We start from the raw sequence: 14470 nt of genomic DNA, 5'->3' as shown, positions 1-14470 counted from the left end.
TCTCTCCTCTCCTCCTCTCCAACTCTCTCCTCCTCTCTCCACCTCTCTCCTCCTCTCTCCTCCTCTCTCCTCCTCTCTCACATTACAGCAATACTGATGAGCCCATCTGATTTATAACATACAGGATGGATGTACAGCTGTGTATTGTATCCAGGGTTAGGAACCTTCCTCTGTGGGAAATAAATAGGGACTCTACTGGATGTGGAAGCTTAGCGGTTTGAGTGACACAGTTTGATCAGTCTCATTTCAACACAGTCACTTCCCCATAGCAACCGTGGAGCTGCCGGATTAACGTCCATACTGCAACGTACTGAACCTGTCGTTAGATTCAGTGACATTTGACTGTATTGTTTGTCAGGGCAGAGGACCAACAGCAGAATAATTCACTTCTCTCCAGGGAGAGTTATAATGTCTGGGGTTCTGTGATAACCTGATGTCTGATAAAGTCTAATGTTACAGGTGTTCTTAGTTTGGAGGGAAGTTCCAACCTGATGACTTCATCATAGAAACAGGAAGCATATCTGAAAGGAAACAACTTCCTAACAGGTTTGAGACAGTGAGACAGGAACCACAGAAAGCGGATCTAAAGGTACTTTTAAATGTCATCTGGGACTCTCTTTAAGTCTGACAGCGGTCCAGAATAAAGCTGAGAGACTTAGACAACTTATCTCATTAAACACATTCACATCCTCATCAAACCCATTCACATCCTCATTTAACCCATTCACATCCTCATTAAACCCATTCACGTCCTCATTTAACCCATTCACGTCCTCATTAAACCCATTCACGTCCTCATTAAACCCATTCACATCCTCATCAAACCCATTCACATCCTCATTTAACCCAATCACATCCTCATTAAACCCATTCACGTCCTCCTTTAACCCATTCACATCCTCATTAAACCCATTCACGTCCTCCTTTAACCCATTCACATCCTCATTAAACCCATTCACATCCTCATCAAACCCATTCACATCCTCATTAAACCCATTCACATCCTCATTAAACCCATTCACGTCCTAATTTAACCCATTCACATCCTCATCAAACCCATTCACATCCTCATTTAACCCATTCATGTCCTCATTTAACCCATTCACATCCTCATCAAACCCATTCACGTCCTCATCAAACCCATTCACATCCTCATTAAACCCATTCACATCCTCATTTAACCCATTCACGTCCTCATTTAACCCATTCACATCCTCATTTAACCCATTCACATCCTCATTTAACCCATTCACATCCTCATTTAACCCATTCACGTCCTCATTTAACCCATTCACATCCTCATTTAACCAATTCACATCCTCACTTAACCCATTCACATCCTCATTTAACCCATTCACATCCTCATCAAACCAATTCATATCATCACTTAACCCATTCACGTCCTCATTTAACTCATTCACGTCCTCATTTAATCCATTCACGTCCTCATTAAACCCATTAATGTCCTCATTTAACCCATTCACGTCCTCATTTAACCCATTCATGTCCTCATTTAACCCATTCACATCCTCATTTAACCCATTCATGTCCTCATTTAACCCATTCATGTCCTAATTTAACCCATTCACATCCTCATTTAACCCATTAATGTCCTCATTTAACCCATTCATGTCCTCATTTAACCCATTCACTGCCTCATCATCCTCATTTAACCCATTCATGTCCTCATTTAACCCATTCACGTCCTCATCGTCCTCATTTAACCCATTCACGTCCTCAATTAACCCATTCACATCCTCATTTAACCCATTCATATCCTCATTTAATCCATTCACATCCTCACTTAACCCATTCACATCCTCATTTAACCCATTCACGTCCTCATTAAACCCATTCACATCCTCATTTAACCCATTCATATCCTCATTTAATCCATTCACATCCTCACTTAACCCATTCACATCCTCATTTAACCCATTCACGTCCTCATTAAACCCATTCATGTCCTCATTTAACCCATTCACGTCCTCATCGTCCTCATTTAACCCATTCACGTCCTCATTTAACCCATTCACATCCTCATTTAACCCATTCACATCCTCACTTAACCCATTCACATCCTCACTTAACCCATTCACGTCCTCAATTAACCCATTCACATCCTCACTTAACCCATTCACGTCCTCAATTAACCCATTCACGTCCTCAATTAACCCATTCACGTCCTCATTTAACCCATTCACGTCCTCATTTAACCCATTCACGTCCTCAATTAACCCATTCACGTCCTCATTTAACCCATTCACGTCCTCACTTAACCCATTCACGTCCTCAATTAACCCATTCACATCCTCACTTAACCCATTCACATCCTCAATTAACCCATTCACGTCCTCAATTAACCCATTCACGTCCTCATTTAACCCATTCACGTCCTCATTTAACCCATTCACGTCCTCATTTAACCCATTCACGTCCTCATTTAATCTATTCACGTCCTCATTTAACCCATTCATGTTCTCATTTAACCCATTCACATCCTCATTTAACCCATTCACATCCTCATTTAACCCATTCATTTCCACGATTTACCCATTCACATCCTCATTAAACCCATTCACATCCTCATTTAACCCATTCACATCCTCATTTAACCCATTCACATCCTCATTTAACCCATTCACATCCTCATTTAACCCATTCATGTCCACGATTTACCCATTCACGTCCACATTTTCAGTTAGATGTCCTATCATCAGCAGCCATTTTCAGTGAGCTGTCTGGAGGGGGAGGGAGGAGGGAAAGAGAGGAAGGGGAGAGAGAGAGAGGCAGTGAGGAAGATGACGGGCTGAGTGAGTGTGTCTAACCTGAGAGCAGGTGTACGGAAGGGAAGCTCCTCTCCAGCTTGTCCAATAGGACGGTAAGGAAGGCCTCCGAGGGAAGAGTCAAGGGGTCAGATGAACTCTGGTCATACACCACCACCTCCTGACCGCCCACTCGCTCCAACTAGGAGAAAAAGAGAGAGAGAGGGGAAGAGGAAGGGTTAACAGAAACATTCAGAGAGAGAGAGAGAGAGGAAGAGGAAGAGAAACATTCAGAGAGAGGAAGAAAAGTTAACAGAAACATTCAGAGAGAGGAAGGGTTAACAGAAACATTCAGAGAGAGAGAGAGGAAGAGGAAGAGGAAGAGAAACATTCAGAGAGAGGAAGAAAAGTTAACAGAAACATTCAGGGAGAGAGAGAGGAGGAAGATGAAGAGTTGACAGAAACATTCAGAGAGAGAGGAGGAAGATGAAGAGTTAACAGAAACATTCAGGGAGAGAGAGGAAGAGTTACTCAAACAGTCTTGTAATCTAAAACAAACAAACACACACTCACAATCAGCAATAATTGATTATGTATTGATTGTCTAAATATTTTAGTGATCAGACAATCACAAAGTCAACACTCAGATCACTGGCTGCCCCGGCAACACAATCCCAAAGCAGAACCTGTCATGCTGTCTCTCTGAACCAGGAGGAGCTGTCATTTTGGTATAACTAGTTGGAGATGTTGTACAAGTCAGGTTGATATGTCATGTACCAGTCAGGTTGATATGTTATGTACCAGCCAGGTTGATATGTTATGTACCAGCCAGGTTCATATGTCATGTACCAGTCAGTTTGATATGTCCTGTATCAGTCATGTTGATATGTTATGTACCAGCCAGGTTGATATATCATGTACCAGTCAGGTTGATATGTCATGTACCAGTCATGTTGATATGTCCTGTACCAGTCATGTTGATATGTCCTGTACCAGTCATGTTGATATGTCATGTTGATATGTCATGTACCAGTCAGGTTGATATATGTCATGTACCAGTCAGGTTGATATGTCATGTACCATGTCATGTACCAGTCAGGTTGATATGTCATGTACCAGCCAGGTTGATATGTCATGTACCAGCCATGTTGATATGTCATGTACCAGTCAGGTTGATATGTCATGTACCAGTCAGGCTGATATGTCATGTACCAGCCATGTATGTACCAGCAAAGTTGATATGTCATGTGCCAGCCATGTTGATATGTCATGTACCAGTCATGTCGACATATCATGTACCAGTCAGGTTGATATGTCATGTACCAGTCAGGTTGATATGTCAGGCTGATATGTCATGTACCAGTCATGTATGTACCAGCAATGTTGATATGTCACGTGTACCAGTCATGTTGACATATCATGTACCAGTCAGGTTGATATGCCATGTACCAGTCAGGTTGATATGTCAGGTTGATATGTCATGTACCAGTCAGGTGATATGTCATGTACCAGTCAGGTTGATATGTCATGTACCAGTCAGGTTGATATGGCATATACCAGCCAGGTTGATATGTCAGGTTGATATATCATGTACCAGTCAGGTTGATATGTCCTGTACAAGTCAGGTTGATATGTCCTGTACCAGTCAGGTTGATATGTCAGGTTGATATGTCATGTACCAGCAAGGTTGATATGTCCTGTACCAGTCATGTTGATATGTCATGTACCAGTCAGGTTGATATGTCATGTACCAGTCAGGTTGATATGTCATGTACCAGTCAGGTTGATATGTCCTGTACCAGTCAGGTTGATATGGCAGGTTGATATGTCATGTACCAGCAAGGTTGATATGTCCTGTACCAGTCATGTTGATATGCCATGTACCAGTCAGGTTGATATGTCATGTACCAGCAAGGTTGATATGTCATGTACCAGCAAGGTTGATATGTCATGTACCAGTCAGGTTGATATGTCCTGTACCAGTCAGGTTGATATGTCATGTACCAGCAAGGTTGATATGTCATGTACCAGTCATGTTGATATGTCAGGTTGATATGTCATGTACCAGCAAGGTTGATATGTCCTGTACCAGTCATGTTGATATGTCATGTACCAGTCAGGTTGATATGTCATGTACCAGTCAGGTTGATATGTCATGTACCAGTCAGGTTGATATGTCCTGTACCAGTCAGGTTGATATGTCAGGTTGATATGTCATGTACCAGCCAGGTTGATATGTCATGTACCAGTCAGGTTGATATGTCATGTACCAGTCAGGTTGATATATCAGGTTGATATGTCATGTACCAGTCAGGTTGATATGTCATGTACCAGTCAGGTTGATATGTCCTGTACCAGTCAGGTTGATATGTCAGGTTGATATGTCATGTACCAGTCAGGTTGATATGTCATGTACAAGTCAGGTTGATATATCAGGTTGATATGTCATGTACCAGTCAGGTTGATATGTCATGTACCAGCCAGGTTGATATGTCATGTATAACCGGTTGGAAACAGAGTGATCGTGTGGTTTATAGTTCTATGGTCCTATTCTAGGGTGGAAAGTTCCGCTGCGGTGCCCTTGAACGCACACACACACACACACACACACACACACACACACACACACACACACACACAGACACACACACACACACACACAGACACACACACACACCTGACCTAAATAGCTTGTTGATATCCAGTTTCCACTGCTATGAATAGATATGATTTGAGTCCTCCTGTAGATAGGACTAAAGCCAGATGTACATTACATGTTGTTATTCCCCAACTGCAGGCTACGATGTCAGGTTGATGGGCTCCCGAGAACTCTACGGGCACTTAAGGCATCCCAGTACCTTTTATACATGTTGAATATTTTATTTAACTAGGCAAGTCAGTTAAGAACACATACGTATTTACAATGGCGACCTGGGAACAGTGGGTTAACTGGTCTAGGAACAGTGGGTTAACTGGTCTAGGAACAGTGGGTTAACTGGTCTGGGAACAGTGGGTTAACTGGTCTAGGAACAGTGGGTTAACTGGTCTAGGAACAGTGGGTTAACTGGTCTAGGAACAGTGGGTTAACTGGTCTAGGAACAGTGGGTTAACTGGTCTAGGAACAGTGGGTTAACTGGTCTAGGAACAGTGGGTTAACTGGTCTAGGAACAGTGGGTTAACTGGTCTAGGAACAGTGGGTTAACTGGTCTAGGAACAGTGGGTTAACTGGTCTGGGAACAGTGGGTTAACTGGTCTAGGAACAGTGGGTTAACTGGTCTAGGAACAGTGGGTTAACTGGTCTAGGAACAGTGGGTTAACTGGTCTAGGAACAGTGGGTTAACTGGTCTAGGAACAGTGGGTTAACTGGTCTAGGAACAGTGGGTTAACTGGTCTAGGAACAGTGGGTTAACTGGTCTGGGAACAGTGGGTTAACTGGTCTAGTGGGTTAACTGGTCTAGGAACAGTGGGTTAACTGGTCTAGGAACAGTGGGTTAACTGGTCTAGTGGGTTAACTGGTCTAGGAACAGTGGGTTAACTGGTCTAGGAACAGTGGGTTAACTGGTCTAGGAACGGTGGGTTAACTGGTCTGGGAACGGTGGGTTAACTGGTCTAGGAACAGTGGGTTAACTGGTCTAGGAACAGTGGGTTAACTGGTCTAGGAACAGTGGGTTAACTGGTCTAGGAACAGTGGGTTAACTGGTCTAGGAACAGTGGGTTAACTGGTCTAGGAACAGTGGGTTAACTGGTCTAGGAACAGTGGGTTAACTGGTCTAGGAACAGTGGGTTAACTGGTCTGGGAACAGTGGGTTAACTGGTCTAGTGGGTTAACTGGTCTAGGAACAGTGGGTTAACTGGTCTAGGAACAGTGGGTTAACTGGTCTAGTGGGTTAACTGGTCTAGGAACAGTGGGTTAACTGGTCTAGGAACAGTGGGTTAACTGGTCTAGGAACGGTGGGTTAACTGGTCTGGGAACGGTGGGTTAACTGGTCTAGGAACAGTGGGTTAACTGGTCTAGGAACAGTGGGTTAACTGGTCTAGGAACAGTGGGTTAACTGGTCTAGGAACAGTGGGTTAACTGGTCTAGGAACAGTGGGTTAACTGGTCTAGGAACAGTGGGTTAACTGGTCTAGGAACAGTGGGTTAACTGGTCTAGGAACAGTGGGTTAACTGGTCTGGGAACAGTGGGTTAACTGGTCTAGTGGGTTAACTGGTCTAGGAACAGTGGGTTAACTGGTCTAGGAACAGTGGGTTAACTGGTCTAGTGGGTTAACTGGTCTAGGAACAGTGGGTTAACTGGTCTAGGAACAGTGGGTTAACTGGTCTAGGAACAGTGGGTTAACTGCCTTGTTCAGGGGCAGAACGACAGATTTGTACCTTGTCATCTCGGGAATTCTATCTTGCAACCTTTCGGTTACTAGTCCAACGCTCTAACCACTAGTCCAACGCTGTAACCACTAGGCTACCTGCTGGTTACTAGTCCAACACTCTAACCACTAGGCTACCTGCTGGTTACCAGTCCAACTCTCTAACCACTAGGCTACCTGCTGGTTACTAGTCCAACGCTCTAACCACTAGGCTACCTGCTGGTTACTGGCCCAACACTCTAACCACTAGGCTACCTGCTGGTTACCAGTCCAACTCTCTAACCACTAGGCTACCTGCTGGTTACTGGTCCAACGCTCTAACCACTAGGCTACCTGCTGGTTACTGGCCCAACACTCTAACCACTAGGCTACCTGCTGGTTACTAGTCCAACGCTCTAACCACTAGGCTACCTGCTGGTTACTGGTCCAACACTCTAACCACTAGGCTACTTGCTGGTTACTAGTCCAACGCTCTAACCACTAGGCTACCTGCTCTAACCACTAGGCTACCTGCTGGTTACTAGTCCAACGCTCTAACCACTAGGCTACTTGCTGGTTACTAGTCCAACGCTCTAACCACTAGGCTACTTGCTGGTTACTAGTCCAACGCTCTAACCACTAGGCTACCTGCTGGTTACTAGTCCAACGCTCTAACCACTAGGCTCTAACCACTAGGCTCTAACCACTAGGCTACTTGCTGGTTACTAGTCCAACGCTCTAACCACTAGGCTACCTGCTGGTTACTGGTCCAACACTCTAACCACTAGGCTACCTGCTCTAACCACTAGGCTACCTGCTGGTTACTAGTCCAACGCTCTAACCACTAGGCTACCTGCTGGTTACTAACCCAATACTCTAACCACTAGGCTACCTGCTGGTTACTAGTCCAACGCTCTAACCACTAGTCTACCTGCTGGTTACTAGTCCAACGCTCTAACCACTAGTCTACCTGCTGGTTACTAGTCCAACGCTCTAACCACTAGTCTACCTGCTGGTTACTAGTCCAACGCTCTAACCACTAGACTACCTGCTGGTTACTAGTCCAACGCTCTAACCACTAGTCTACCTGCTGGTTACTAGTCCAACACTCTAACTACTAGGCTCTAAGCACTAGGCTACACTGCTGCCCCAATATACAGTGCCTTGCGAAAGTATTCGGCCCCCTTGAATTTTGCGACCTTTTGCCACATTTCAGGCATCAAACATAAAGATATAAAACTGTATTTTTTTGTGAAGAATCAACAACAAGTGGGACACAATCATGAAGTGGAACGACATTTATTGGATATTTCAAACTTTTTTAACAAATCAAAAACTGAAAAATTGGGCGTGCCAAATTATTGAATGACTAACATGTAAATGTAAAGGTATTTTTCTATCTGATGATGAATGTACTGACTGTAAGTCTCTCTGGGTGAGGGCGTCTGACTATGACTGGTCCACCTAGCTATCTGATGATGAATGTACTGACTGTAAGTCTCTCTGGGTGAGGGCGTTTGACTATGACTGGTCCACCTAGCTATCTGATGATGAATGTACTGACTGTAAGTCTCTCTGGGTGAGGGCGTCTGACTATGACTGGTCCAACTAGCTATCTGATGATGAATGTACTGACTGTAAGTCTCTCTGGGTGAGGCCGTCTGACTATGACTGGTCCACCTAGCTATCTGATGATGAATGTACTGACTGTAAGTCTCTCTGGGTGAGGCCGTCTGACTATGACTGGTCCACCTAGCTATCTGATGATGAATGTACTGACTGTAAGTCTCTCTGGGTGAGGGCGTCTGACTATGACTGGTCCACCTAGCTATCTGATGATGAATGTACTGACTGTAAGTCTCTCTGGGTGAGGGCGTCTGACTATGACTGGTCCACCTAGCTATCTGATGATGAATGTACTGACTGTAAGTCTCTCTGGGTGAGGCCGTCTGACTATGACTGGTCCACCTAGCTATCTGATGATGAATGTACTGACTGTAAGTCTCTCTGGGTGAGGGCGTCTGCTAAATGACTAACATGTAGAGGTATTTTTCGGAGCATAACAATGCCCATACAAGGAACGCGGTACCTTCCTCGGTTGCCATGATGATTTCCTTACTGAACATGCGGAAACCTGCACAGCAAATATAGCCCGATTCTCACCCAATTGTCCAATCGTACCGCCCGGAGGTGCCACCAGGTGTATGTACTATACCGATTACTAGTTAACTAGGATTTGGCTGGACTGAATCGCTCAATGGGATAGTATCTCCAATGGTTCAAATCCTGTAGTGTGTTTCAGCCTCAAGATGTGTCTTGACAACGATAAAGGAGAGATGATGATGAGGAGGAGGAGGAAGAGGAGGAGGAAGAGGAGGAGCAGGTGGAGGAGGTGGAGGAGGAGGAGCAGGTGGAGGAAGAGGAGGAAGAAGAGGAAGATGAGGAGGAGGAAGAGGAAGAGGAGGAAGAGGAAGTGGAAGAGGAGGAGGGGGAGGAGGAGGAGGAGGAGGAGGAAGAGGAAGATGAGGAGAAGGAGGAGGAAGAGGAGGAGGAAGATGAGCCATCCAGATACTGAAACAGTTTCATCTGTATCTGGTGAGAGACAAGGCTCTTTGACTTTGGTCTGAAGTCTGAGAGCTGCACCGACACAGTGAAGCCCCCCTCACAACTTCAGCCTTAATGACATGATTGTTGAGTATATTGTCCGTCTGTCAAGTTGCTAACTGGAGGCAGAACACAGACCTAAAGAGCCCTGTTTGAGCAGATGGAAATGTAAGTGTGTAAGTACCTGTCTCTCTCTCAGTCCCTGAGCCTCAGATGACCCTCAGACTATTTCCACTATGGAAGGACCTCTGTGGCTTGGCAGCAGCTCAGAATTCAACACACTCAAGGCAGCTCTACCTTCTCTACCGCGTTAAGAAACTCTACTTTCCCTACCGCGTTAAGAAGCTCTACTCTCCCTACCGCGTTAAGAAGCTCTACCTTCTCTACCGCGTTAAGAAGCTCTACCTTCTCTACCGTGTTAAGAAACTCTACCTTCTCTACCGCGTTAAGAAGCTCTACCTTCTCTACCGCGTTAAGAAACTCTACCTTCCCTACCTCGTTAAGAAGCTCTACCTTCTCTACCGTGTTAAGAAGCTCTACGTTCCCTACCGCGTTAAGAAGCTCTACTTTTCCTACCGCGTTAAGAAGCTCTACCTTCTCTACCGTGTTAAGAAACTCTACCTTCCCTACCTCGTTAAGAAGCTCTACCTTCTCTACCGTGTTAAGAAGCTCTACGTTCCCTACCGCGTTAAGAAGCTCTACTTTTCCTACCGCGTTAAGAAGCTCTACCTTCTCTACCGTGTTAAGAAACTCTACTTTCACTACCGCGTTAAGAAGCTCTACCTTCTCTACCGCGTTAAGAAGCTCTACTTTCCCTACCGTGTTAAGAAACTCTACTTTCACTACCGTGTTGAGAAGCTCTACCGTCCCTACCGTGATAAGAAGCTCTACGTTCCCTACAGCGTTAAGAAGCTCTACTTTCCCTACCACGTTAAGAAACTCTACTTTCACTACCGTGTTGAGAAGCTCTACCGTCCCTACCGTGTTAAGAAGCTCTACGTTCCCTACAGCGTTAAGAAGCTCTACTTTCCCTACCACGTTAAGAAACTCTACTTTCACTACCGTGTTGAGAAGCTCTACCGTCCCTACCGTGATAAGAAGCTCTACGTTCCCTACAGCGTTAAGAAGCTCTACTTTCCCTACCACGTTAAGAAACTCTACTTTGACTACCGTGTTAAGAAGCTCTACGTTCCCTATCGCGTTAAGAAGCTCTACTTTCCCTACCGCGTTAAGAAGCTCTACTTTCCCTACCGCGTTAAGAAGCTCTACCTTCTCTACCACGTTAAGAAACTCTACTTTGACTACCGTGTTAAGAAGCTCTACGTTCCCTATCGCGTTAAGAAGCTCTACTCTCCCTACCGCGTTAAGAAGCTCTACTCTCCCTACCGCGTTACGAAGCTCTACCTTCTCTACCACGTTAAGAAACTCTACTTTGACTACCGTGTTAAGAAGCTCTACTTTCCCTATCGTGTTAAGAAGCTCTACGTTCCCTACAGTGTTAAGAAGCTCTACCTTCCCTACCACGTTAAGAAGCTCTACTTTCCCTACCGCGTTAAGAAGCTCTACTTTCCCTACCGCGTTAAGAAGCTCTACTTTCCCTACCACGTTAAGAAGCTCTACTTTCCCTACCGCGTTAAGAAACTCTACTTTCCCTACCTCGTTAAGAAGCTCTACTTTCCCTACCGCGTTAAGAAGGTCTACTTTCCCTACCTCGTTAAGAAGCTCTACTTTCCCTACCGCGTTAAGAAGCTCTACTTTCCCTACCTCTTTCTAGAAGTTGTTATTTCTCTACCTCATTGCACAGAGTTAACTACAGCTTACAATCATAGGAAACTGTTGCCTCAGTCGTAAAACAAGCACACAGACGTCCTTAAAACTTGTTATTCCAAACTGTCGCCAAACCACGAGAGGGGAGTGACTGGATTCTACAACATCACTCAGTAAATATCTTTGTAAAATATAATAATGCCCTCTGATTCAGACAACTGATTCCTGGATTCTGTCAGTCTGAAGTCAGTGAGAGTGTGTCAGATCTCCTCCTGGCACTGCATGTGAAACTGCCCGTCTCTCCTAGACTCCTGGCAGATCAGTGGTCTGGGTTAGAGTTAGTTAAAGAGAAACTCCCTGTCTCTCCTAGACTCCTAGCAGATCAGTGATCTGGGTTAGAGTTAGTTAAAGAGAAACTCCCTGTCTCTCCTAGACTCCTGGCAGATCAGTGGTCTGGGTTAGAGTTAGTTAAAGAGAAACTCCCTGTATCTCCTAGACTCCTGGCAGATCAGTGATCTGGGTTAGAGTTAGTTAAAGAGAAACTCCCTGTCTCTCCTAGACTCCTGGCAGATCAGTGATCTGGGTTAGAGTTAGTTAAAGAGAAACTCCCTGTCTCTCCTAGACTCCTGGCAGATCAGTGGTCTGGGTTAGAGTTAGTTAAAGAGAAACTCCCTGTCTCTCCTAGACTCCTGGCAGATCAGTGGTCTGGGTTAGAGTTAGTTAAAGAGAAACTCCCTGTCTCTCCTAGACTCCTGGCAGATCAGTGGTCTGGGTTAGAGTTAGTTAAAGAGAAACTCCCTGTCTCTCCTAGACTCCTGGCAGATCAGTGGTCTGGGTTAGAGTTAGTTAGAGAGAAACTCCCTGTCTCTCCTAGACTCCTGGCAGATCAGTGGTCTGGGTTAGAGTTAGTTAAAGAGAAACTCCCTGTCTCTCCTAGACTCCTAGCAGATCAGTGATCTGGGTTAGAGTTAGTTAAAGAGAAACTCTCTGTCTCTCCTAGACTCCTGGCAGATCAGTGGTCTGGGTTAGAGTTAGTTAAAGAGAAACTCCCTGTCTCTCCTAGACTCCTAGCAGATCAGTGATCTGGGTTAGAGTTAGTTAAAGAGAAACTCTCTGTCTCTCCTAGACTCCTGGCAGATCAGTGGTCTGGGTTAGAGTTAGTTAAAGAGAAACTCCCTGTCTCTCCTAGACTCCTAGCAGATCAGTGATCTGGGTTAGAGTTAGTTAAAGAGAAACTCTCTGTCTCTCCTAGACTCCTGGCAGATCAGTGGTCTGGGTTAGAGTTAGTTAAAGAGAAACTCCCTGTCTCTCCTAGACTCCTAGCAGATCAGTGATCTGGGTTAGAGTTAGTTAAAGAGAAACTCCCTGTCTCTCCTAGACTCCTAGCAGATCAGTGGTCTGGGTTAGAGTTAGTTAAAGAGAAACTCCCTGTCTCTCCTAGACTCCTGGCAGATCAGTGGTCTGGGTTAGAGTTAGTTAAAGAGAAACTCCCTGTCTCTCCTAGACTCCTGGCAGATCAGTGGTCTGGGTTAGAGTTAGTTAAAGAGAAACTCCCTGTCTCTCCTAGACTCCTGGCAGATCAGTGGTCTGGGTTAGAGTTAGTTAAAGATAAACTCCCTGTCTCTCCTAGACTCCTAGCAGATCAGTGGTCTGGGTTAGAGTTAGTTAAAGAGAAACTCCCTGTCTCTCCTAGACTCCTGGCAGATCAGTGATCTGGGTTAGAGTTAGTTAAAGAGAAACTCCCTGTCTCTCCTAGACTCCTAGCAGATCAGTGATCTGGGTTAGAGTTAGTTAAAGAGAAACTCCCTGTCTCTCCTAGACTCCTAGCAGATCAGTGGTCTGGGTTAGAGTTAGTTAGAGAGAAACTCCCTGTCTCTCCTAGACTCCTAGCAGATCAGTGATCTGGGTTAGAGTTAGTTAAAGAGAAACTCCCTGTCTCTCCTAGACTCCTGGCAGATCAGTGATCTGGGTTAGAGTTAGTTAAAGAGAAACTCCCTGTCTCTCCTAGACTCCTAGCAGATCAGTGATCTGGGTTAGAGTTAGTTAAAGAGAAACTCCCTGTCTCTCCTAGACTCCTAGCAGATCAGTGGTCTGGGTTAGAGTTAGTTAGAGAGAAACTCCCTGTCTCTCCTAGACTCCCCGCAGATCAGTGATCTGGGTTAGAGTTAGTTAAAGAGAAACTCCCTGTCTCTCCTAGACTCCTGGCAGATCAGTGGTCTGGGTTAGAGTTAGTTAAAGAGAAACTCCCTGTCTCTCCTAGACTCCTAGCAGATCAGTGATCTGGGTTAGAGTTAGTTAAAGAGAAACTCCCTGTCTCTCCTAGACTCCTAGCAGATCAGTGATCTGGGTTAGAGTTAGTTAAAGATAAACTCCCTGTCTCTCCTAGACTCCTGGCAGATCAGTGGTCTGGGTTAGAGTTAGTTAAAGAGAAACTCCCCGTCTCTCCTAGACTCCTGGCAGATCAGTGGTCTGGGTTAGAGTTAGTTAAAGAGAAACTCCCTGTCTCTCCTAGACTCCTAGCAGATCAGTGGTCTGGGTTAGAGTTAGTTAAAGAGAAACTCCCTGTCTCTCCTAGACTCCTGGCAGATCAGTGATCTGGGTTAGAGTTAGTTAAAGAGAAACTCTCTGTCTCTCCTAGACTCCTAGCAGATCAGTGGTCTGGGTTAGAGTTAGTTAAAGAGAAACTCCCTGTCTCTCCTAGACTCCTGGCAGATCAGTGGTCTGGGTTAGAGTTAGTTAAAGAGAAACTCCCTGTCTCTCCTAGACTCCTAGCAGATCAGTGGTCTGGGTTAGAGTTAGTTAAAGAGAAACTCCCTGTCTCTCCTAGACTCCTGGCAGATCAGTGATCTGGGTTAGAGTTAGTTAAAGAGAAACTCCCTGTCTCTCTTAGACTCCTGGCAGATCAGTGGTCTGGGTTAGAGTTGGTTAAAGATAAACTCCCTGATACAGGAACTCACCTTCTTCTTAGCAGAGTGTTGCAGCAGTTCGTTG

General features: G+C 45.1%; 1 protein-coding gene across 1 annotated transcript in view; it reads right to left on the bottom strand.

Annotated features, from left to right (window-relative positions):
- The window catches only part of LOC110514543 (dual specificity protein phosphatase 16), a 66027-nt gene that overhangs the window by 8203 nt on the left and 43354 nt on the right, over positions 1-14470 (bottom strand). The window contains exons 2-3 of the mRNA XM_036945522.1: positions 14437-14470; positions 2829-2967 (exon numbers count right to left, since the gene is read on the bottom strand). The exon at positions 14437-14470 is cut by the window's right edge and continues 1259 nt beyond it. Coding sequence (XP_036801417.1) covers positions 2829-2967; positions 14437-14470 — 173 coding nt within the window. The remainder of the gene's footprint in view (positions 1-2828; positions 2968-14436) is intronic.

This window comes from Oncorhynchus mykiss, chromosome 15 (assembly GCF_013265735.2).
Source record: "Oncorhynchus mykiss isolate Arlee chromosome 15, USDA_OmykA_1.1, whole genome shotgun sequence".
In the NCBI taxonomy this organism is placed as follows: domain Eukaryota; kingdom Metazoa; phylum Chordata; class Actinopteri; order Salmoniformes; family Salmonidae; genus Oncorhynchus; species Oncorhynchus mykiss.
This window is presented reverse-complemented; position numbering and strand designations above follow the sequence as displayed.